General features: G+C 39.1%; 5 protein-coding genes across 12 annotated transcripts; 3 read left to right on the forward strand and 2 right to left on the reverse strand.

Annotated features, from left to right (window-relative positions):
• The first annotated feature begins 2 nt into the window (after window positions 1-2).
• On the forward strand, window positions 3-3,194 carry LOC105280563 (solute carrier family 35 member E2). Of its 2 annotated transcripts, XM_011341192.3 has the most exons (6): window positions 3-788; window positions 914-1,165; window positions 1,316-1,502; window positions 2,200-2,403; window positions 2,475-2,668; window positions 2,800-3,194. In XM_011341192.3, the coding sequence occupies exons 1-5, from the start codon at window positions 518-520 to the stop codon at window positions 2,665-2,667; spliced, it is 1,107 nt and encodes a 368-aa protein (XP_011339494.1). In that variant the 5' UTR covers window positions 3-517; the 3' UTR covers window position 2,668; window positions 2,800-3,194. The 2 variants fall into 2 exon arrangements, with proteins under 2 accessions (XP_011339494.1, XP_011339493.1); XM_011341191.3 differs by having other exon boundaries at window positions 5-788; window positions 2,475-3,194.
• LOC105280564 (putative cystathionine gamma-lyase 2) lies at window positions 3,074-7,617 on the reverse strand. Of its 2 annotated transcripts, XM_011341194.3 has the most exons (8): window positions 7,272-7,617; window positions 5,223-5,364; window positions 4,621-4,908; window positions 4,360-4,494; window positions 4,132-4,267; window positions 3,901-4,053; window positions 3,572-3,737; window positions 3,357-3,501 (listed from the first exon to the last, which is right to left on the reverse strand). In XM_011341194.3, the coding sequence occupies exons 2-8, from the start codon at window positions 5,355-5,357 to the stop codon at window positions 3,357-3,359; spliced, it is 1,158 nt and encodes a 385-aa protein (XP_011339496.2). In that variant the 5' UTR covers window positions 5,358-5,364; window positions 7,272-7,617. The 2 variants fall into 2 exon arrangements, with proteins under 2 accessions (XP_019887614.2, XP_011339496.2); XM_020032055.2 differs by lacking the exon at window positions 7,272-7,617 and having other exon boundaries at window positions 3,074-3,501; window positions 5,223-5,357.
• A 958-nt stretch (window positions 7,618-8,575) lies between these two features.
• LOC105280565 (DNA-directed RNA polymerases I and III subunit RPAC1) lies at window positions 8,576-11,652 on the forward strand. Of its 6 annotated transcripts, none has more exons than XM_011341198.3 (8): window positions 8,576-8,692; window positions 9,737-9,829; window positions 10,001-10,057; window positions 10,146-10,330; window positions 10,425-10,609; window positions 10,751-10,939; window positions 11,089-11,340; window positions 11,467-11,652. In XM_011341198.3, exons 2-8 carry the CDS (start codon window positions 9,767-9,769, stop codon window positions 11,580-11,582), a joined length of 1,047 nt encoding a protein of 348 aa, XP_011339500.2. In that variant the 5' UTR covers window positions 8,576-8,692; window positions 9,737-9,766; the 3' UTR covers window positions 11,583-11,652. The 6 variants fall into 6 exon arrangements, with proteins under 6 accessions (XP_011339500.2, XP_011339497.2, XP_011339503.2 ...); XM_011341195.2 differs by having other exon boundaries at window positions 8,651-8,756; XM_011341201.3 differs by having other exon boundaries at window positions 8,670-8,688.
• Window positions 11,653-12,803: 1,151 nt separating this feature from the next.
• On the forward strand, window positions 12,804-15,011 carry LOC105280560 (GILT-like protein 1). Its single transcript, XM_026972877.1, has 4 exons — window positions 12,804-13,137; window positions 14,054-14,235; window positions 14,418-14,738; window positions 14,806-15,011. Exons 1-4 carry the CDS (start codon window positions 13,023-13,025, stop codon window positions 14,893-14,895), a joined length of 708 nt encoding a protein of 235 aa, XP_026828678.1. The 5' UTR covers window positions 12,804-13,022; the 3' UTR covers window positions 14,896-15,011.
• Window positions 15,012-17,585: 2,574 nt separating this feature from the next.
• LOC105280561 (calmodulin) lies at window positions 17,586-23,348 on the reverse strand. Its single transcript, XM_011341189.3, has 4 exons — window positions 23,072-23,348; window positions 19,673-19,847; window positions 19,221-19,463; window positions 17,586-18,794 (listed from the first exon to the last, which is right to left on the reverse strand). The coding sequence occupies exons 1-4, from the start codon at window positions 23,072-23,074 to the stop codon at window positions 18,766-18,768; spliced, it is 450 nt and encodes a 149-aa protein (XP_011339491.1). The 5' UTR covers window positions 23,075-23,348; the 3' UTR covers window positions 17,586-18,765.

A 23,348-nucleotide genomic window follows, 5' to 3' on the forward strand; every position in this document is an offset into this window, starting at 1 on the left:
CTTGTCCGCTGCGAGTGAGAATGCAACGGCAATGCTCCATCGTCATCGCCCGTAATAGCAAAAAAATAAGCAGATACGTACGCGAAATGCGAGGTTAGTGAAAAAGCCAATTAGAAACTAGAAATACACCGCGTTTCCGCAGGAGCATCTATAAAAGGGAGAGAGACGGAGAGAGAGAGAGATAGAAAGAAACACACACGGAGAGAAATGTGGCGGTGTTCGGTCGTTGCTACGCGTAAACGGGAATAACGGAAAAATGAATACCGTTCAGCCGTGAATTACTACTCGACGCCGCTGATTGCCATGTAAAAGGATTGCGATACGCGGGTCGATCGGTGGGCCGACCTAACCTACGAAGCGCGCGAATCTTGGACCGGGTAAGAGAGCTACCGGAACGACAGCGAGAGCAGCGAGAAAAACAGAAGTGATCAAGATGTGATCTCTCGCTTACGACTTTGAAAAGTCTCGGACTCTCACGAGGATCTAGGCGAAGGGTAGCAGAGAGAGAGGCAGAACGATGGAGAACCACTCGGTGCGCATAAATTACCCTCAAACTGCTCGCGCAAATCCGGAAGAGACGCCGGCGTTGCACGACGGTCAGTCCAAGCTGTACACGGATCATGCTAGGAAGAAGGAGGACGTGATTGTCCTGACGAATGACACGAAGGGCGGCCTGTTCAACCCCAGAGCCCTCCTCTTTCTCACCCTCTGGTACGTCTTCAGTGGATGTACGCTGTTCCTGAATAAGTATATTTTGTCGTACATGGAGGGCGATCCCACCATCCTAGGTGAGTGCAAGGTGATCATTTTATATCAAGATTAACGATTGAAGGCTATCATAGTTCTTCATATAAATCAGGCAAACGATATTTGTTAGAAATGTTCCTCACCCTTGTGTTTTGATGCTTGCCAGGTGCTTGCCAGATGTTGATGACCGCGATTTGCGGACTGATACAGATGTACTTCCCTTGTGGCATGTACAAGGCGAGTCCAAGGCTGATGAGGCCTCCAGGATTTTACAGACATATGACACTGGTGGGGTGTACGAGGTTTGCGACGGTAGTCTTAGGTCTAGTATCGTTAAATTATGTAGCTGTGAGTTTTACAGAAACGATAAAGAGCAGCGCGCCACTTTTTACCGTCCTTATCAGCAGGTATTTATTAGGTAAGAATCATAAACCTGCGTGCACTTATATTTATTACCTATTTATATTTAAAATACAGTTTCTGTCAAGAAAATTAAATCCAATCATTTTTGACAATATTATAAAAGAAGGAGAGTTACAACCGACTGTGACCAATTTCATGTTTCTAGGGGAACATACGGGATTATACGTAAATCTATCTTTAATACCCGTGATGGGTGGACTAGCATTGTGTTCCGTCAATGAAATTAGTTTCGATCTCAGAGGATTCATCGCCGCCATGGCCACAAATTTGACCGAGTGTTTGCAGAACGTTTACTCGAAGATGTTGATCAGTGGCGATAATTTCAAATACACGTAGGTAACATCGGTTGTGTATTGTGTGAGTAATGGAGCACAGTGACCTAAACGATGAGACTATAAGGCAGAAATTCAGGGGGCTCCTGTGGGCTCCTTGAGCCTACTCAAGGCCAAAAAGAAAATGGGTACCCGACATTCATCGGACAGGGAAATAAATCAGTCGGTCAAGCCATAGTATGACCATTATCTCTCTTGTACTGAAAAGTAATAAGTTCTTCTTACCACATCTGCTCTAGGGTCCATAGGGTCCATCTATCTTTTTTAATTTTTTTTTAATTTTAATTTTTTAATTTTTTTCAATTTTTCGATATTTGTAAATACGATTACATTATTTTTACAATCAAGGATAAACATAAACAGGTATAAAAATTTAAAATTAAAAAAAAATAAAAAAGGGATGCTAAGCTGACTATAAATTACGATTTTTTTTAACATAAAAGTGACTATAACTCGGAAACGACTTATTTCCGGACCTATGTTTATACAGCTTTTTTCCCTTCTTTTTGGGTCCCAAATCACTTCCTGAAGTACTGCGGGCGATTTTCCGAATTTTCTGTATATTAGTTTATCGCGCGCGCGTTTGTGTGTGTGTAAAATCATACTCGCATACGATAAAATATACATAGATATATATGTATCGTATATGAGTCGCTGCAGATCATAAAAGAAGGAAAGGTATCACTATTATTTTCAGACCAGCGGAACTGCAGTTCTACACCAGTCTGGCGTCAATCGTGGTACAAATACCGGTATCGATACTGTTGGTCGATCTACCGACACTGGAGCATTCCCTGAGCTTTAAATTATTCGCGGCATTCCTTCTCAACGGAGTGTTCTTTCACTTTCAAAGTATCACCGCCTATGTACTTATGGACTACATCAGTCCAGTGACACACAGGTAATTTCTGTTTTCTGTGCGTGTGACTGGAAATTCGCCTCGCAATTTTAATGTATGATGTGACGTTTCAGTGTCGCTAACACCGCAAAAAGAGCGTTCTTGATATGGCTCTCGGTTTTGTTGTTCAATAACCCGGTGACGGGATTATCGGCGCTCGGCACTTTCTCGGTGATCGCGGGAGTGTTGCTGTACAATCGGGCACAAGAATATGACAGAATGAACAGAACAAAGTTGCGATATTCGTCGAAGATCAATCTGCAGTAAGGTAATTACTTCAATGAAGATTTATTACGTGAGGAGAGAAACGTCAACGTGTCGTTGCACTAAACGTGTCGCGTATTGCATTGGTAGTACAAACGACATCCGGTTTTTATACAGCAGTATTTCATTCCGCAGAACGCAGAAAAGTATTAATAGTCTCGGGTGTGTGTTAAGACAGCGCAATCAACGGGGATCGCTATATTCACCGAATTTATCAATCGTCAATCGATTCAAAGTGATTTTCAAAGAATATTTAGTTTCCTCTCACTCGCAGTCTGCAACACACCAGACTGTACTTTGAACTGAAATACGAGTTTTTCTATTCCTGTTTGAAAGATTTCCACTCGCGTATCCGGAAATACATGAACAAGTTTCGGGAAACCGGAAAAAAGAGATGAGTCAAGTGATTGCATGTGTCAAAGTGTATCTGATTATTGCTGTATTATACAATGTTCCTATAATGCAAATCTCAAGACATTATCTGGAATGTAAAAACTGTTTTATAAAAATAAAATTTCTTCTACCTATTGACACATCAGCAGCAGTTTTGTTCGCGTGCAGTATGAAGATCCGGGACAGCATGTCGGCTTAGCATGATTTTCTTAGCATGATATCCTAACTCGGTAGCAGTTAGTACGTGTAAATTAGAATATCTATGTTACTTTTGCGGCTATCTAATTGCATGCGCTATTTCATTGAGAAGCCTCTAAGGCTTGTTTGATATCGGCTATGAGATCCCGTTCGGTTTCCAGACCGACGGACAAACGAATCAATTGATCAGTAATGCCTAACGCCTTTCGCGTTTCTTCTGGCACGGACGCGTGCGTCATGACGCTCCTAAACAGGAAAGATTCGTTAGATACGTCTTGTGTTCTCAAATATTTCTAATTATAAGTATAATACTCACGGTAATTCGGCTAGCGACTCATAACCACCAAGTGATTCTGCCAAGGTGAAGATCTTTAATGCCTTGAGAAACTTGCGGGAATCGCCTTTCAGATAGAAGGAAACCATTCCGCTGTGGCCGGTGGTTTGTTTCAACGCGAGCTCATGCTGCGGGTGCGATGGAAGATCTGTAACATGACCGTAGCGTGCAATTATCTTGTAGATATTTTATCGGAGCATCGGAGTTCAATTATGATTGAAAGCTAAAGGAAATATTCCATCGCTATTTTAAGAACACGTATCATGCGAGATAAAGAAGAAGGATGATAAACTCGTCGTGCAGATACGTACATGGATGAAATACACGTTCGACGTAAGGATTAGACTCCAAAAACTTCGCAACGGCCAGGCAGTTCTTCATGTGTTGCTGCATCCTCAGTTCGAGCGTCTTTAAGCTACGATTCACCATGGCGCAATCGAAAGGCGATGGAACAACGCCCATAGCTACATACACAAAGAAAACGTTATACGAAAATTCAAAAATTTGCGATTGTTGGAAAAATTGAAGTATCGAAGGCTGACCATTTTGGAGGAACCGTAGCTGCTCTGCGAGATCATCTCGACGCGTGATTGCTGCACCCATAATGGTATCCGAATGACCATTCATGTATTTCGTTAGCGAATATATCACTATATCGGCGCCTAAGTCGAGTGGTTTCTGTTTCGCAAGTGAAATATGTTTATTTTAATTCCTAATTTTACGCAATGTATAGTTAATCTCTCTCGAGAATTATGAAGGACTAAATTTACCTGGAAATAGCAAGTTAAGAATGTATTATCGACGGCTAGTATAATATCCGGACGGCGAGATTTCAAGCCGTCGGCAACGGCTCTGACATCTGTAAGCTTCAGTAAAGGATTCGTCGGCGTCTCCAACCACACCATCTGCAAATTATAATTAACAAACAAATCTAATAACATAGTAACCAAATGAATATTTGCAGCCAAATCTCTCGCACTAGATTTTTAAGTGAAATAATACTAAATTTAATCTTTTATTCTTCCTCGAACCTTCGTATTCGGTTGTATGGCATCGATGACATTTTGAACATTAGTCGTATCTACAAAGGAGGTTGTGATGTTTTGCTTGGATAAGCATTTCTGAAAGTAGCGGTTTGTTCCACCATAAAGGTCATCTCCCGAGATAATATGATCTCCTGCTTTCAATAACGATCCAATTGTCGTCGTTGTACCCAAACCAGAGGCAAATACCAAACCGTGTTTGCCATTTTCTAGAGCAGCCAGGCACGTTTCCAGCACGTTACGTGTAGGATTACCGCTTCTACCATACTCAAAACCCTAAATTGGACGATTAAAATTAAACTCTCGTACCAAAGTCTCTTGTCCCGTTTATTTATTAAATTTATTTTATTATTATTATTTATTATTTTATTTAAATATAATTTTCGAATGATTTCTAAGAAGAAAACTATTATAATTTTAAAGAATAATTTATATACAATTTCAATTTAATTATACAAATCAATCTCGTTTGTTCGTTATAATCAATACTAACTGATTCAACAAACGACAATTGCTATCAATTAAGAGTGTCAATGGAATGCCAGGAACGTATTTCCATGAGTTCTTTATTACATGTTTTCCGTACTCACTCTATGCTCGCCTGGACCATCTTGTCGAAATGTGGTAGACATGACCACAGGTGGTACTACCGCACAATGTGTCCATTGCAATGGATCCTGGCCAGCGTGAATAGCTTTGGTAGAAAAACCTTCCGTTGAAGCCATAGTCTGCCTAGAAAAGCCAAAAACCAATATTTTTGTTATAACAAAGAATTTAATATATATCACAATAACTGAATAATATTTCTTAAATTATTCGTTACATTAACAAAATGCAACGAATATATTACATGATAAAATTCTCGTATAATAATAAATTATTTACATGACGCAACATTTCCAAGAAAAAAACACGATAATATGTGAAGATTAGCAATCTAAAGTGATGCAGCATTTAAATAAAGAAAATGAATTTATACTTTTCATAGCATGAAATACTATAAAAAATTAATAATTTCGTAAATTACATTGTTTCGACATTTCATAAGTTTTAATATATTTGTTCTCAAAATTAAACAGTTCGTTCCGATACTAACTACACTTTTTGCATTTTTTAGTTTTTTTTTGCTTCATTCTACAATATAAAAAACTGTGTAAAGGACAGTTTGCTTTCAGCTTGCAGTATTATTTATCATGTATTTATTTATTATGTACAAATGCAAATTTTAGCTGTTAAATTCTAATACAAGGAAAAATTATTTTCTGGAGATATCCATTAGAACCTTGCCTAGAAATAAGATGTTAATTAAGTCATGTTAGGTCTGTTTTTTATTGCTGCACTGCTGAATTGGTGCAATACGTTAAAGTGAGACAAGTATATTGTTTCTCACTCTAACTTATTGCATCAGTTCAGCAGTGCAGCAATAAAAAACAGACCTATTGTTGTTTTCGCTAGGAACGTTTCTCCTTGTTCTTCGCAACGTGTGTTTTCTTATTTTACATTTTTAATATTTAATATTTAATGTTACTCGTTAATCGATTAAATTCAAAATGAGCACAAACAAGAAGATAAAGAGAGATAAAGGCACAAAGAACACAAAGAAAAGCACACGACTGCTGAGTTTAACATTTGATATCGAGGTCGCGCTCGATATATCATCGATTCTGTTGAGTTATCTGAGTATTATTGCATTATATTATTTTAAATAAATTGTTATATTATTTTAAATAAACTGTTCTGAACGTTCGAAAATAAATATTATTTTGTTCTACCATCCATTAATATAAAGAAATTACTACATTACTTTACATATCAGTGTATATATTTAACAATCTCTTTGCATAAACACGTCACGTGTAAACGATAAAGAAACGAATGCTATCTAAAGTTTTCACAATTGTCTGAAATCAGTTTATCAGTTGTTGATTTGTCTTCTACTTTGTGCTGCTATGCTGCATGATATGAAGAATAAAAAATAAAAATTAAAAACACATTGCAAATTAAAAGATTGATAAGTACAAAAAATAAAAATAGTAATTGCAAATAATTAAAAAAACAGTAAATCATTATTTTATAATATTTCATAATCATGATCAGTGCAATCATCTAGAATGTTTGTTTCGAATATCAATTGCATCAATGTGCCGACGTCAAGATTAAATCACTTTCAAATGCGAAAATATCAGATTTACAAAAAAGTGTAATTTTAAAGTTCAAATACATATTAAATGTAATTAAATGAAATAAAAGTATATCGATTTCAAATTTCAAATTTGGTCACATTTGGTTAAATTTGTACGATTACTAAATAAATCCAAAAAGTGCATCAAGTCTTTAAAATATTTAAAATTTTTTGAATTTAGTCTAGTGGAAAATAAGTATCGTTCATTTGTCAGCATACATTCGAAACACGAGCATATGCTAGTGCTAAATCCAATACAGAAAGTGCAGCTAAATAAATTTATTATACAAGTTTTTTTTCTTTTCGACTGAAATTTCTGCGCTAGTTCTTGATTCTAAATTCTTATTTTTCTCCTTTTACTACTCGATTATGTATAAATTTTATTTTACGTGCAGAAAGTTCAGCCAGAAAAAAGCAAATCACCTGTTCACTTGAACTGAAATACTCATTCACTTACTCGTTTGAATGATGAAATAATAGAATCTGATGATGGAATTAAACTCGAAAACTCGTGACCTTGCAGGCGAAATTTGATCTCGGAGACACCGTTAAGAACCGTTGCCTGAACTTGAACTGACTTGACTGGAATGGTTCGACTGTAGCGACAACCACGATTTGTGAGTTCTTAATGTGACAGCTACATAAAAAAGTGGGGTGTGATACAACGTGGATAGTGGCCAAACACGGTGACGAACATTTATGTAACGATATTCGATATATCGTTCACAGTATGGCGTATCGATACGTCACATCTTTTAAATTGTTGGCACGTCTATTTAGTTAATAGTGCGTTTATTTTTATGAAGACAAGGTATAATAGTAATATAATATAAAATAAAAATATTTTATATATATTATCAATATATATTAAAAATGTATATTACATATATAATTATATAAATGTAAAATTTTATATATATATAAATAAATAAAATACCATTTGTATGTAATCATATTGGTAACAAGCATTTCTCGCGCTTTAAATACTCAAATATAAATACTTCAATTTATATTAGGAGAAAATTAGTTTTATTCATATTGTATGAACTTTTGTGTTGGTTCGTTCTATCACCTATCTATTTATATTCTTCTTTTTCTCTCTAACGCCTGAATGTAGTGCAAAAGTGTGAAAAATTCATGCAATATAAACAAACCTTTGTCGAATATATTAGGTTCATCCAATAGTACGACTGCTCACTAGGGCCTTTTCTAGTAGAATTCTACTAGAATAAGCTGTAGTACGCTATAGCTACTGGCTACTGTATATCGCGGTAGCCAATCAGGTTTTACTAGAAAGAGATGGAAGTTTTTCCAGTTGTCTGCCTCTCACTCCAAACATGATTAATCCTCCCACCACTGCGATCAGCGATCCATTCTATTATATGTCGATGGTCGCACCTCTTTAAGGCCGGTATTCATAATCGGATCGTATATTTAAGACCGTCTTAAGTGTATCTTCAGATACTCCGTAGCCAATGAAATGATTTATACAACATCTGCAGATAAACTTAAGACGGCCTTAAATATAAGATCCGACCATGAATACCGGCCTTAAACCATAGTATACTCATCGGTGAAAAGAAGGTCTGACTATTCATTTGTTTGAGAACGTATTGTAAAGGTCATTCTACAATGGCAGTAAGCAGTAAGAGTTCCTATTGATCAGTTTTTGAAATAATCGATCCGATTGGTCACTACTCACTACTTCCTGCCATCGTAGAATCGGCTTAAGAAGTATGTGAAGTGTATGGTGTTCACGTGTTGGTTTAGAGTCCTATAATCAGAGACTCGCCAGGCGCGAACAGTTTCTTATTGGCTGACAGAATCACGTGGTTTTTCGTCGCCATCTTCTAACCATTTGATGCCTGAACATAGTGCGTATGTACATATACACCGCAGTCGTTTACGTACAGCATCGTGAAGTAACGCGCCGCAACATACCGTAATATGTGCAGCCAAATGTGAAATAAATTTTCTAAGTGTCTGCTTTCAATTTTGTTAACAAAAATATCAGTAGAAATTTTACAAAATCCGATAACAAAATTAGGCAATAGGTTATGGACAGAGAGTTAGCAGGATTTTAGTTGTCACTGCCACGAGTCTGTGCAATCGAAAGCAATCTTATTTGTTCACGTTTTGTACAAAATATATATTTTTTAAACCAATTCTTTACTAATTCAAATGTCGAAGCCTGTCAAAGTTGTGTAGCCAAACGTGAATTATATCGATACAATTCCCTTATCTTGTTATTTGTCTAAAAAGAAATAGAATGGAGGAAGTGTGGAATGTTTTTTATTGTGCGTTGGTGAAAAGTTATTATGTTGAAAGCTCTTATTTGCTAATTAAGGGGAAGCTGGAGTTGCTAGTGAACTATTTTTTCACTATAGCGATGGTAATTGCAGTTTCGAAAATTCTCTTTATTGTTTGTGCAGAATAAAAAATCCTTTTCCACAAATGAAGTATAGATAGAAAGAAAGTCCGCTCTACAGGACTTTATATTCAAAATGGAAAAAGTTAGAAAAGACAAATGCAAGTTTTTAACTTTTTTCCATTTTGAATATAAAGTCCTGTAGAGCGGACTTTCTTTCTATCTATACTTCATTTGTGGAAAAGGATTTTTTATTCTGCACAAGCAATAAAGAGAATTTTCGAAACTGCAATTACCATCGCTATAGTGAGAAAATAGTTCACTAGCAGCTCCAGCATCCCCTTAAGGCTGTGTTCAGGGAACTCACTATCAGCGCTAAAACTCTATAGTCATGTCACGTATACTATAGATTTTCAGCATTACATAGCGCTAATAGCGCTCTCCGAACGCACCCTTTGTTGTTTGTGTAATCTAACCATAAATGGCCGCTGATGTGGCTTCCGTTTGATCCGTTTTATACATGTTCTAACTGTATTATACGTTTTTATACGTAGGAAATGTAGAAAAGTGCTCGCAGTGCCAAAATGCCCAACCCTGCAAGAGACAAGAAACAAGATCCACGATGGTGTATGAAGGAACATGAAAACGTGAGTTCAATGAAAATCAATAAAAACATTTCTTAAATATGTCCTAAATATTGCTCAAAATTCAATATTTCTCTCCGAAATACATAATTATATCAAATTCTGTCAAGATCTTTGCAAAAAAGTCTCTAAAATAATTATATGTATAAAATTTAATACTTTGTTTTTAAACAGGTCAGGGAGTATACATACTACCCAGAGAAATCAACAGCATTGGAGAAAATTAAAAAGGTAATATGCCGTTATATAAATAATGTTTGTATAGAAATTATTGTTCATTGGTATATCTCTGTAAACTAAAATAATTCTCTTATTTTAGAAACTGAAAATAGAGGTAGTACGAGAACAAGACAGAGAATTAGAATTCGATCTAATTGGTTGCGATACTTCACTGGTCAATGCATTTCGCAGGATACTTATAAGCGAAGTGCCCAGTATGGCCATTGAACAGGTTTATATTGTAAATAATACTAGTATTTTACAAGATGAAGTATTTGCACATAGGTAAGAAGAACAAACTTGGATAAATCTCTTCACAACATTTGTATCTTTATAAAAAGTTTTCATAAGTACATAATTATTGTATTTTGCTTTTTAGAATGGGTCTTATTCCTCTTCGTGCAGACGCTAGATTATTCGAATTTCCGCCACAAAACAAAAGACCAAACGGCGAGATCGGTGATCAGGATACTCTGAGATATGAATTGAAGGTCACATGTACTAAAAACCCACAAGCCCCAAAACTTTCTACTCTTCCAGACGACTTATACAGAAATAGCAAAAGTACTTAATCGTTTGTTTGTTGTGTGCATCTGTGTGCACATATCTGTGTACTGTAGTTACCTTTATCTACATTATATGTAACGAGTGTTCCTAAGTAAGACAATACCGAAACACTTGTATATATTTGTATTTTCTTTGTAGTTTACAGCAAGGATATCAAATGGGTACCAATTGGTCGGCAAGCAGACATGTTTCCACGTGGAACGGAACAATTCGGTATGGTAGATGAGGACATATTAATAGCGAAACTGCGTCCTGGTCATGAGATCCATGCCTACATGCATGCTGTTAAAGGTGTCGGCAAAGATCACGCCAAATTTTCTCCTGTAGGTATGTAGCAATTCCATAAACAGAATATTTATTTATATAGCTTGATCTTCGCTTGATGGCTAAATCATCCAAGAAATGTCGTAGACATCTTTTAAGTTGTTTGGAAAAATTACTCTGCTTATGTTACATAATGACAAAAATATTTTCAGCTCTCGCAACGTATCGTCTCATGCCAGGCATCGAACTGCTCAAGCCTATCAGAAACGCGGATGCGGACCTTCTGCAAAAATGTTTCAGTCCTGGTGTGATAGAAGTGGTAGAACAGCAAACGAGTTCGGGTGAGAAGAACCGTGAGGCACGTGTGGCGAATGCTCGTTACGATAACTGCAGCAGAAACGTCTTCTATCACGAACAATTAAAGAACTGCGTGGAACTGACTCGGATACGGGACCATTTTATTTGTAAGTATCAGTAAGTCAAAATTAATATTTCGGACATCCTCAGTTGCTAGATACTAGTGATACTCTCTCTATATGGTATACTTTTATGGTAACGTTTATGTGTAATTTATTTGTTTCAATTCTTAGTTACTGTGGAAACTGTGGGAGCATTGCCGTCATCCGTATTATTCATAGAAGCGGTTAAAGTGCTAAAGAACAAATGCAGAACGTTCCTAGCAGAAATGGATGGTGTCAACAAATAAATCCGATTTTGTAAAATTATTATGAAACCTTTGTGTAAATTATATAATATAATCATTATATTATATATAATTGTTTTTAACGAATTCGTACTTTATCCAGTGGAGTTTTTCGCAATGGATGATCGCTCTTTCGAGCGTTTCATTGGTCGAGATATTGCGTCGACAATTGCGTGCAGCTTTTATGCTTATTTGCATGAACACGGAGTGCGTTCCATTTAGAATGTAGTGCGCTCGACACGTGCATCATGCTATCTTTCTTCAATATTCAATGAGCAACAAAGACAACAACAAGACGAACGATGCTCGCGCGGCCGTCAAGTAGAATTTCCTCCAAGTAGAATTGTGCAACTGATCGCGTAGTGCGAACGTAGTGATCAGAGCTGTGAAATAACGTCAAAGTTAGGTTGGCGACATCAACGTGCTTACAACGATAAAAGTACCTTCAATGTAGCTTCTCAACTAATCAAGTGTTTTTTAAGTTTTTGCCAGCCATGGCGGGAAATTTAAAACTTGGTACTGCATTATATTTTAGTTCCGATGACCATCAACTGTAATTTTGTCCCGCATTCCTGATTTGAAATGGACCTATACGAGATGATAAATAAACTAAGGATACATTATTTTATTTAAAAAAATTAAATAAGACGATGTCAAAAAATAAATCGTAAAGATACGAATTAGTTATTGGCTTCCAAATTTTTCGTCTCACAATTTGCTGCCCATTTTGCTTTTCGTTCTTTATCACGAGAAACTTTCATAACGTATTAACATTTCTTAATAGAATTATTGCAATTTAGCGCAGAACAACATTGTTTATTATGACATTGTCATTTAATAGATATTTATAATAAGTATTGTTTTTGATTTACAATACTAATGAGTATACAGAGACAATCATAATGGTCATGCACAGTTGTACTATATCTATTAGGACCATTGTTTCAACTCCCTGGTAAGCAAACAGTTAGATTACATATCTATTTTTTTCTTTAAAAGAAACAAAGACAAACACATGTTTTAACTGTTAGCTTACAACAAGTTGAAACAATCGGCCCTTAGTAGCGTCAACATGGCGGCACCAATCAAAATCGAGGACGTTATTTCTCTCCGATTATAGGATCTCTATGCGAATGTAATCTAGCGCGCCGCCTCAACATCGATCGATGCATCGCCGCGCGTGATAAAAACAACTTCAGGTTGGACACGGCGCAGCCATAATCGCGTTGAAATGCGGAACACGACGGAGTTCGAAATTGCTGTCGACTGCGATCGTGAGCGACGTCGCGACCGTCCACGAGCGTCCACGTCGCCGCGACGTGTCGCCGCCGACGCCGGCGGTGCGTTTGACATTAGGAACCGTTGCGTCAGCTGCTTTAACGGGGCCGTCGCCGCCGCGCGAGCGAGAGTCGCGCGCGCCTCGCCGCGACGCAGCTACGCAGAATGGGGTTAGGAAGCTTTCGATGGCGTCTCGTTATTATTCTCATCGTCGGCTTACTGCTCTGGCAAACCTCGAAGATCTGGCTGGCGTTTCTGCAAGACGACGCCGCCACGCAAGGTAAGAGTTCTCGCACATGTGAGCGCTGCAGACGCTCCTCTCGTCGCAACGAACCATTGGCGCGATCGCGGGATTCTTCGTACATTCTTTTGCACATGTCGCGTATCGATTACGACAATCGTACTCGTCGGGAAGAATATTCTGGGAGAAATACTCTTTATTTGTTTATCAATTGTTTGTGTTTTCAAATCGGTGCGTTCGCCGGGTGTGTTGTGCGTCGCGCGATATCTCGATGAGAACGATTGTCGTTTGTTGCTCGCAGCGATACCATACCTGGTATCTGGTTCGCTCTGCTCGATTTGTCGGGTGTGACGGTGTTGCGCATACTTTAATTTGATAAATTATTGTCGATTTATGTTCGAAATTATATTCGTGGAATTGTATTTTACGGAGAACGAGTGCGCAGTTTGAACAAAACAAGATTTGTAATTATCCAATTTTCCATCACCGCGTCAGATAATTATTGTTACCCCGGCGAGATTCGAGTCGCGAATGATTGTAGTTTGAATTTACATCTGTCGAGCTGCAATTGTTCGTTCCAAAATTCCTGACATTATCTGAAAATAAAACCGGGTTAACTACACGAGTGATACGAGAGGGAGGATCGATAAGAGATAAAAACACAACGCTGCAAGGATATCAGATTTACTTATCAGTGACAATTACACCGTTCACGTAATCGACAATGAAGCTGTCGCTATCAGTCAGCTTATCGCGCGATAAGCACTGATTCACGGATAGCGATTTCCTGCGCAAAATTGTAAAATTGCTATTTACAATTACGAAAACAAAACAAATAAAAATTGCTTCGAACGTAAAAATTCACTCAAAACGCCTCGGGAAGCATCGTGCAGGAATTCGCGCGCGCTTGTAGGCCACCGCGTTTCATTTAGCACACCTCAACAATTTTCTGTAGAACTTCAGGTGACCCCGTCGAGCCAGAAGGATAAGCCAGCTCGCCAGAAGGTGCACATAGCCGTCTATTACGAAGCTCTATGCCCGGACTCGCGCAGCTTTGTGGTGAAACAGTTGGGGCCGACGTACCGCAAGCTTCCGGACAGCGTGGAGGTCGAATTGATACCGTATGGAAAGGCCACAGTAAGACAAACTTCCCTCTAACTTACCAAGTACAGTCTCGCATCGCTGCAATTATTGTACGCAATTATACCAGTTTGATAAATTAAAGTCGAAAGACAGTCGAGATGTTGCTGATAACTAGAAAGCCAAAGTATCGTAAGAACCATCAGCTCTTGTAAAGCAACACGTTTGATTTCGCGCAGACAGTTAAAACGAACAACGGATACGAGTTCGTGTGCCAGCATGGACCGATCGAGTGTCAGGCCAACATAATACACGCGTGCTCGATCGACGTGATCAAAGAGCCGTCGACACGACTGCAGTTCATCACTTGCATGATCGAAAATAACATTGAGCCGGTAGAGATAATGAACACATGCGCCGCGGACATATCCGTAGACCTGGAGTCTATCAGGACATGCTCCAACACCGCCAGGGGCAAGGAACTCCTTGCCAAGTACGGAGAGATGACGAGCGCGCTGGTGTCACGCGTGTCCTTCATACCAACGGTCACCCTCGACGGGGTAAGCATCACGCACAAAATCATGCTAAACGCAACGAAGCTGTGAGCTAAGAGATGCCCGTTTTCAGAGCGCCGAGCACCAGGCGAAGATACTGAAGAACTTGCTGAGGGAGGTGTGCCTGCACTTTAAAGTTATACCAAAAGAATGCGTGTCGTGAGGACACGCCTGGCGCGGCCCTAGCAACACATATCCGTGTAATAATCGAATTTTGTTATTGTATTGCGTCGCATGTTTCGGAGAGGTGTATATGAGAAATATATTTTTCAAAAATCTTTCTCGCCTGCTTCATCCTTTAACAACTACGTCTTCATCCGAGATGTTTGAGACGTCTCCGGCAGGCACGATATCGGAACAGTCGTCGGGATTAGTCGAAGATCGATGCGCATGATTGTTGGCGATTGCACGGGACTCGTGAAGCTTCATGAATTCGTACAAGATTTTCTTCGCGCAACACAGAATTATAAAAGTATCCTGACTAGTTATTTCGTGCTAGTTAACTATGACTTGCTCGCTATTGTTTCTTTTTTTCGGGGAGATAAAATTACTTGTGTTATAGATAAAAACATCAGTTTGCTCCCATATAAGTATATAGGAACAATTTATTAACTTAATATCAACACTTTATACAAACTGTGCCGCTTTATTATGTACGACAAGAAGTGAAGAACGCCTTTGAGATACGGCAGAGAATATACTTACACTAGAAACAATGTTCGAATTCGAATCTGAGAAATCAAGGAGTATTAATCAAATAGCTATACAATCATTCAAAGTAAGAAAAGAAAAAAGAACACCTGTTTGTCCGTGTTCGAGATAATCGAATGGAGAATCTCTCTTTCATCGTGCAACATACAACGTTCTCTCCTTGTTTGTATATCGCAACGGACGTTTGTTTAAAAAAAAAAAACATTACAATTTTAATGTAACCGAGTAAAGCTCACTTCGTCGATCGATTATATTCGTATGTACACATCGAAATAAATACAACGTTTGATAGAAGCAGGATGTGTCTTGGTACCTGCGCAAGTAAACGATTTTCTTTTAAGAGAACAACAACGTGTATTTCAATAACAAAGATCGAGGGGACGCTAAATTAAATATTAGAAGAGCTAACGCTTCAATATTATTCGGTAAAGATTTGGCATTACCTCGATGTTAACGTTCACAACAAGAGCTTCCATGCGCCGCTCTCTATCTCTATCTCTCCTTGGCGCGCGAAAATTCTCTCAATAAATAGATTTTGCGTTACGGATATAAAATTACTATTATATTAAATACTGGAATAGAGTCTTTGTATAACGTAAGATACTTAATCGCTAGGTATCAGTGTTCGATGAAACGAAGCGGATTGGAAGCATTTAGATACAGATGCCTGTCGAATACTAACGACCATTTTTACAAAACATGTGTGTACGTGTATGCTTTTTGACAATCTTTTTTTTCACCTCTTTTAATAAAGTGTAAGTGGAAATATACCTCGACACAGAATACCACCAGTTCACAAGTAGATCCAATATGTGCTTTTTTTCATCTTTTTTCGAATGCTTAACGGAGCGAGAGTTTCCTAATTACAATTGATACCGTATTTTCTTGTAACCTATATCTAATTCTTCTCAAAAAGTTTTCGAGGATAGCGAGAAAAGTCAGAGATATGTAAAGTATGTGGATCCTGTTCACAGAGACACAATAAAATATTCTCATAGCAAAGTATCTAGATGCCATCGAACACAAAAAAGATGATTGGTGGTGAAACGAGAGGTCCATTGGTATAATGAAGGAAACGAATCGAGTAGCTGTGACCTAAAAATGAAGATACATTTATTTTGTCTTTTTATCCTTTTTCTTTTTTTCGTTTTTTTTTAAGTTTAATGATCAATGCGATCTAGGTCACCAGAAATACAAGTACTTCTCATTTTGTTCACTTCAATATTAAATAATAAAGGACTGTAGAGGAGTTATCTCTTTCATCTTTTTTTTTCTTAATTTCTTCTCGTAAATTATTTATATATATATATATAATATATATATTACATATATATTATGACTGAACCACCGATACGCATGATGTTTATCGCTGTACGGCATTTATGTTCTCTGCTCTCGAGCTCTTAAGTAACGTTATATCGTACGGATCGCACAAAAATCACACCAGTTTCTCCGATCTGGTTGGCTCCGCTTTTACGAGACTGGCACGCACCCCTGGGCGAAGAAAAGTAATGCACCGATCTCACCGTGGCCTTTACTTCCTTTAATCCCCCATCCCTATTTTATTTCTCCGTGATTTACATATCAACAAAAGTGGTGTCGACGTTGTATCTTTTTCTCTTTTTTGCTTTCTTTTTCGTTTTTTTTTTATTTTTTTTCGCGCGCATGTATGTAAGGCTTTCCCCAGTGGAAGGCAAGTTTACAAATAGGAGATTAAAATGGAACTGGAGGCAAAACGCACTTCGTGAATATAGTATTATAATGTTTCTCATTTTTTCTTTTGCTCTGTGTGTATCTTTCGTTTCTGTGTGTATAGTTTTGTTTCTTTTTTTTGCGTATAGTTCGTAAAACATACGTGTACGTGTGAGTCTCGTGTCGCATGGACACGAGAGGCTGGATGATGTTGATTCGAAAAGCGTAGGAAGAGATTTCTTTCTTTCTCAAGTAGGAATGTCGAGACTTCGGATCCCGGGGCTTTCCAATGATCACGCCGCGACTCGTCGTTCGTGTTCCGCGACCGATCCGCACCGCAAGACGCACCGCGACGTACGCGAAAAGCACTAGGTCTGAGCTCCTCGAGGCTCCTCCTCCAACCCCTTCTCGTCTGCATCTCTCATCTCTCTCTCTTTCTCTCTCTGTTCCACATTTTTTTTAGAAGTTTTCTCGCTCGTTACTTATATAAATTAAGTTATTCGTTTGTGAGGTATCGAGGGGTCCAGCACAACTTTTACATTTGAATTCGTCATCAATAACCCAGAGGCCGAAGCGCATCGTATTTATGTTCTCTCTCTCTCTCTTTCGCTCACTCGCTCGCTCGCTCTCGCTTTCGCTCTCTCTCTCTCTCGCTCTCTTTGTCTGGAAAACGATCGGTCCAGGCCGAATTCTCTCTCACAGAGACAAACAAACATTTGTACATGTGCATGCATTTTTAACGGTAGAGACATCCTCATCTATTTAGCAGCTATATATCCTAACGTCACCATTCACTATACACGTATCTCGTTTATTAAAAAAATGAACGAAGGAATTCTCGATGAATCTCTCTCTCGATTGACAAATAAACCTTTGCTGCTTTTAATATTATATATTACATCGGATTTATATATATATATATACTTTGTCCCCCCTAAACACACATTTCCTCTCCCTTTTGCAAAGAGAAATTACATTCTTCGACATGCCTTTCTCATGAAGAAAAAGAAAAAACTTTCGGGATGATATAGAGGGACGGGGGCAGATGGGGATGAAGGGAGAAGCTATGACGTGACAAGAGGAGAGGGGAGGGGGGCAGTCGAGAAAGAGAGGAAAGTGGAAAATGCACTTTTTCTTTGTCGTTGGTGCACATGCGCGCGCAATTGTGTGTCTTCGCGTTATCTCACTTCCAATTTCTTTTATACCCAATAGAAACAAGACATCTGAGTGAATGTGTGTGTGTATATATGTGTATATACTCTTCGAGTGTATTGCATTAGAGTGTAGTCGGTGTAACATGTACCTGTAATATGTTATGTTTTTGTGTTTCTGTGTGTACATGCGTATAATATTCGTGTTTTTTTTCCTTTTTCAGAGATAATGACTTTAGTGGTATAACTCTTTAATTAAACAGTTAATTGCCCTGTATTACTTATCGTTAAACGATGATTTAACGCGGTATCGGACGTTGACTCTTCGCGCTTTTATAGACATCTTCGCATCCTGATACAAGATTTATCACTTTCTGGTTGATTCTCTTTTGTTACATATGTTTTTTCTCTGTTTCTTGATTTATTTAATACGTCAACACCACTCCGAGTCGCGAGTTCTTCCGTTACACAGATTGCATTCACTTTGATGTCATCATTGTGACGAATTCTGAAAAAACACAAGGAAAGTCACGTTAGTTTCGCATATACATCAGTCTCGCGTTATGTTTAAAGCGGTGAAAAAATGATAAAACTGTATCGAAATAACGACGAATAAATTTACATAATTGTTAGACGAGAATGAATGTAATTAAGAAAAAATTTGAGCATTAAAAGCATTGTTCGTGTTAAAAATTTCTTCTCTGCGTCTCCGACTCTGCAATTTTAGTCAATTTGTCCGACAGAGAGCAATGTATAATCTCTACATTTGTAAACATAAATTAAGTACATTTCACAACTCGTTACAATACTGTATCCCAAAATATGAAACATGACGCGACATGACTAAGCTCTACTCGCGATTATATACTATCACACAGACTCTTTATGATAATCGACAAAATAAATGAAAGGTATAACAGACTTTCATACAAACCTTCATAATTAACTTGGCCGTCGCCGTCGATATCGGCCTCCCGTATCATTTCATCTACTTCCTCATCAGTGAGTTTCTCGCCCAGATTTGTCATGACGTGTCTAAGTTCCGCCGCGGATATGAAACCATTTCCATCCTTATCGAAGACTCTGAAGGCCTCCCTAATCTCTTCCTCACTATCCGTGTCCTTCATTTTACGCGCCATCATGGTTAAGAACTCGGGAAAGTCGATTGTGCCGTTACCTAAAATTTTCATATAATTTTCACATAAAATCTTATAATATTTTTCATCTATTGTTTTTAGCAGAAAGAAAAAATTATTTTCTGAATATTATTTTCAAAAATATTACGCTTAATAATAAGCAGTCATAAATGTTAATCAACTATCAATAAAAAAATATATATATATAACAGGAATTATAATTTATACAAAATGTCGAAAAAATATGTACCATCTGCATCTACTTCATTAATCATATCCTGTAATTCAGCTTCTGTGGGATTTTGTCCGAGAGATCGCATGACTGTACCCAATTCTTTGGTGGTTATGGTACCGTCACCATCTTTATCAAATAGCGAGAATGCTTCCTTAAATTCTGCGATTTGTTCTTCTGTGAGTTGGTCAGCCTTTAAACCAAGAAATAATACGGTAATTATTAGCATATAAATTATAAATCACGTAAGAAATCACCCTTAGCAAACTTCAATATTATATTATATTCAAAACATTTGATAATTGGAGAGTTAATGTTAGGTAAATGTTAGCATTTAAATAGAAATATAGCCATTTATTCTTTTCCCGCTTCAAATGTATAATAATTTACATTATTGAAACATTGAAATAAGACCAATACATTATTGCTGCAGTCTTACTTTCAATTAATATAATAAAGATATGATAAAGATACTTTTGATTAATTTATGATAATTTAATTATTGGATTATTTATTAGACATAAATTTTAAAAAATATCAATGCTTGAAAAGCATCAAGTAAAGATTCTCGAGATACGTGCAATGCTGTCGAGAATAGCAGGATAATGCTGCATTTGCGCAACTTAATTGTCACTTCACGTGAATTAAAAAATCTCAGAATTCTCTTTCTACCACCTGAATATTAAAATTCAATGATTCATTAAAATACTAAAGTAGTTATTAGTACATCGAGGATATCATGTGACCACAAGATACACGAGAATGCATGCGTATGACTACACGCAGTGAAAAATAAGTTTTGAGTTTTTTCCAAGTACAAATATATACATTTCATGTAAAAATGTAAAACGCATCTGAAAACTTCTCCTGTCAAAGTACTCAATACAGAGAATAATCGCGTTATACGTAGTCTGAAAAATTATCGGTCGCTTTATACTATATTGAAATTTCTAGCATACAGTACAAATTACACAATGACTATTGAATCATCAGAAAATTTAGCAACACGAGATCTTTGAAGATACATAATGCAAATTACACTTGGACATTAAATGCAAACCGCTCTTGATTCGTTACTCATTTCCCCTAAAGTTAAAGCCAAGTAGCCGTAATATCATGTCATTTTATGTTGAAACGAAAATTGTACGATTGTAATTCTGAGAATTCTCGTCTCTTATCGGCCTATCTCTCAAGCATCTTTATTACAATGTCACTTCTGAGAAATTTCAATGATTCATTCTTCCGAAACGGAGTTATTTTCAATTGTTATCAAATGACCAACCTATTTTTATAGAAAATTAATCACGAGGCATTCCTTGGTGTAAAAACATCTCCGATAATAGAATCATTGATTTATTAACAAAAAAGGTCTGCTTTCCGACTACGAGATAACCTCACTATCGAACGTCTGTCGGGAAATATGGCGAGGCGCATCATATCGAACAGGGCAGGTTCTCATGGAAGGAGGACCGCGAAACGGACGAAATACGGATAGACCGTTGCCGAAGGGGCGTGAAAAACTTGGCGCGAGAACGAAAAACGAGTTGGCGTAACGGACGGCAACGAGCGAGCGCACGGGAAACGTAAAAGGCGCGCGGGGAGTGGATGGAAGCCGCAACGGTGAGGGAGCGCGAAAATCAATAGCGAGCGGCATATATCGCCGTAACGGTTGATCGCAGGTCGGATACAGCGCGATGTCGCACGCATCGCATAGGAGAGGAAAAAAAGAAAATATATGTGTGTGTGTGTGTGTGTGTATAATATGTATACGGAATGCACGAAATACGCGCGTAACGAGAACCCGGCAGCGCCCTTAGAGATGAATATCGAATGGCGGTATGGATTATGCAAAAGGAGCGGTCGGGCGTATCGTGTCGAGACTCTCGCTAGCTCGCTCGTTCCGTTTCGTTTCGTCTTGTATTTCGTGCTCCGATACGTATCTATCTCCACCCGCGATCGCGGCGCGGAAGACGAAAGGAGAGGAAATTGCGGCGCGCAATAACGTCACGCGTTCGCATTGCCGATGTACGTCGTTGGTTTTTTCTTCTTCCCCCCCCCCCCACGATTCGATTATGAAAAATCAGATTTCAGGATCAGGGACGCGGCGAAGTGGACCTGTCGTATTATCGACCGAGAATGCCGCGAAAGATCAGTACTCGGTCGTCGAGAGGAAATCCGCTCTGCCCAACTGCACTCTCTACACTCGCCCGCAAAGTATCTTCTCTTTCTCGGTTCGACACGTCTAACCGTTTCGTCAATAAGTACGGAGAGTGTAACTCCCGTGCAGTGAGGCGCAAGCGGAAACAACTTCACGATGCGGCGTTTCGATCTCGAACGGCAAAGGCTGTTCGGTGTGAAGTTAGCAGCGCGCGAACGAATGAACGAACGGACGGACGGGTGGACAGACGAGATAACCGTCGCATCGCGCGGCGCATGTCGATTATCTCGACGAGTCCAAAAGGGCACGACCGCCGACAATACGACGAGCAATCAAGACGGGCTGGAAGCGGCGAAATTAGCCGTTCCGCGCGGCAAACCCGTCGCCCACCTGTCTCGTCCTCGTAACGTACGGCCGGCCAGCCGGTCGTAACGCGAGAATCCCGGGACACGTAAGCGCATTGCGACGTCAGGTCGAAACTACGTGTCGGGCGGGATTGCAGTTCTTGCAGAATATTCCACTGACCAGCGACGTAAGATCGAGAAAAAGCGACGAGGCGTTTTCGACAATCTCTCCGTCTCTCTAATGCATCTCTCTCTCTCTCTCGGCATCTCTCTTTCTCTCTCACTCGTTCGCTCGCACTATCTGCGTCTCCTTCTTCCTCTATGCGGTGGCGATCGATCGACGCTTACTTCCATTCGCGTGGATGCAGATTTTCCTCGTTACCGCGGAAGAGACTCGTAGGAAGAAAATGCGACGATCATAGAAAATACGTACGACCATGCCGAATCGATAATCGTGGCGAGTTGGAGGAATCTCCGAGGTAGCACGAGCGAAATACGTTTCCACCGATGAGGCTGACACAACGAATAGCCGACAAAGAGAGGGAATGAGAGAAGGATGGATAGATGGGAGAGAGGGAGAGAGAGAGAGAGTGAGAGAGCGAACGATATTCTTGCCGATCCTTCCAGAAAAGGGAATTCGTCATGCCGGCGGATGCAAATAAAGAAAGACGGAGGTGCACGGGAGGACGGGTCGAAATGCGTAACCTCACGACGAGAATTGCGCATTGGCTGCCGCACGTGCGCTCGACGACGCGTCAAAGCGGCGAGAGACCGAGTACGCCTCGGGAGTCGGGGTCCCGAATCGGGGTTCGAGGCAGGCGTCTCGACGGCAAAAAGGCGAGGGAACGTATACACATTTTACGCACGTCGCTTTCCGCGTCATCGGCGAGCGCGCACAGGCTAAAGTATACTTACCATCGTGGTTGTCTATTCACGTCTCGTCTTACACACGAGAAAGATCGGCCCGCGAACACCCGCGTATTCGCACACTGGATAAACAAGCGAGCGTACTTATTCACAACCGTTCGGCCGGTCGAGCGTAACGATTCGCCGTACGGACCGGAGAGGCGATTTCTACGTGCACGAGAGCGTGGGACAGACACGCAGTAACGGCAGAACACCGAAGTCCGACGAGAAACGCACTCGGGACAGCAATGGAGTCCACCGTGTCTTTCTCGGTCTGCGAGGCTCT

Source organism: Ooceraea biroi, chromosome 10, assembly GCF_003672135.1.
Source record: "Ooceraea biroi isolate clonal line C1 chromosome 10, Obir_v5.4, whole genome shotgun sequence".
Classification (NCBI taxonomy): Eukaryota; Metazoa; Arthropoda; class Insecta; order Hymenoptera; family Formicidae; genus Ooceraea; species Ooceraea biroi.

Coding starts and splice junctions, on each gene's coding strand:
- LOC105280560 (XM_026972877.1), top strand. CDS start 13,023: ATGGGGTTAGGAAGCTTTCGATGGCGTCTCGTTATTATTCTCATCGTC. Junction 13,138..14,053: donor AGACGACGCCGCCACGCAAG/GTAAGAGTTCTC, acceptor AATTTTCTGTAG/AACTTCAGGTGACCCCGTCG. Junction 14,739..14,805: donor CAACGGTCACCCTCGACGGG/GTAAGCATCACG, acceptor GCCCGTTTTCAG/AGCGCCGAGCACCAGGCGAA.
- LOC105280563 (XM_011341192.3), top strand. CDS start 518: ATGGAGAACCACTCGGTGCGCATAAATTACCCTCAAACTGCTCGCGCA. Junction 789..913: donor GGGCGATCCCACCATCCTAG/GTGAGTGCAAGG, acceptor GATGCTTGCCAG/GTGCTTGCCAGATGTTGATG. Junction 2,404..2,474: donor ATCAGTCCAGTGACACACAG/GTAATTTCTGTT, acceptor GTGACGTTTCAG/TGTCGCTAACACCGCAAAAA.
- LOC105280561 (XM_011341189.3), bottom strand. Junction 19,464..19,672: donor TAATGAAGTAGATGCAGATG/GTACATATTTTT, acceptor TGAAAATTTTAG/GTAACGGCACAATCGACTTT. Junction 18,795..19,220: donor CGGCCAAGTTAATTATGAAG/GTTTGTATGAAA, acceptor GTGTTTTTTCAG/AATTCGTCACAATGATGACA.
- LOC105280565 (XM_011341198.3), top strand. CDS start 9,767: ATGCCCAACCCTGCAAGAGACAAGAAACAAGATCCACGATGGTGTATG. Junction 10,331..10,424: donor GATGAAGTATTTGCACATAG/GTAAGAAGAACA, acceptor TTTGCTTTTTAG/AATGGGTCTTATTCCTCTTC. Junction 11,341..11,466: donor GATACGGGACCATTTTATTT/GTAAGTATCAGT, acceptor TTCAATTCTTAG/TTACTGTGGAAACTGTGGGA.
- LOC105280564 (XM_020032055.2), bottom strand. CDS start 5,357: ATGGCTTCAACGGAAGGTTTTTCTACCAAAGCTATTCACGCTGGCCAG. Junction 4,054..4,131: donor GCTACGGTTCCTCCAAAATG/GTCAGCCTTCGA, acceptor TTGTGTATGTAG/CTATGGGCGTTGTTCCATCG. Junction 3,738..3,900: donor CGAACGTGTATTTCATCCAT/GTACGTATCTGC, acceptor GTCATGTTACAG/ATCTTCCATCGCACCCGCAG.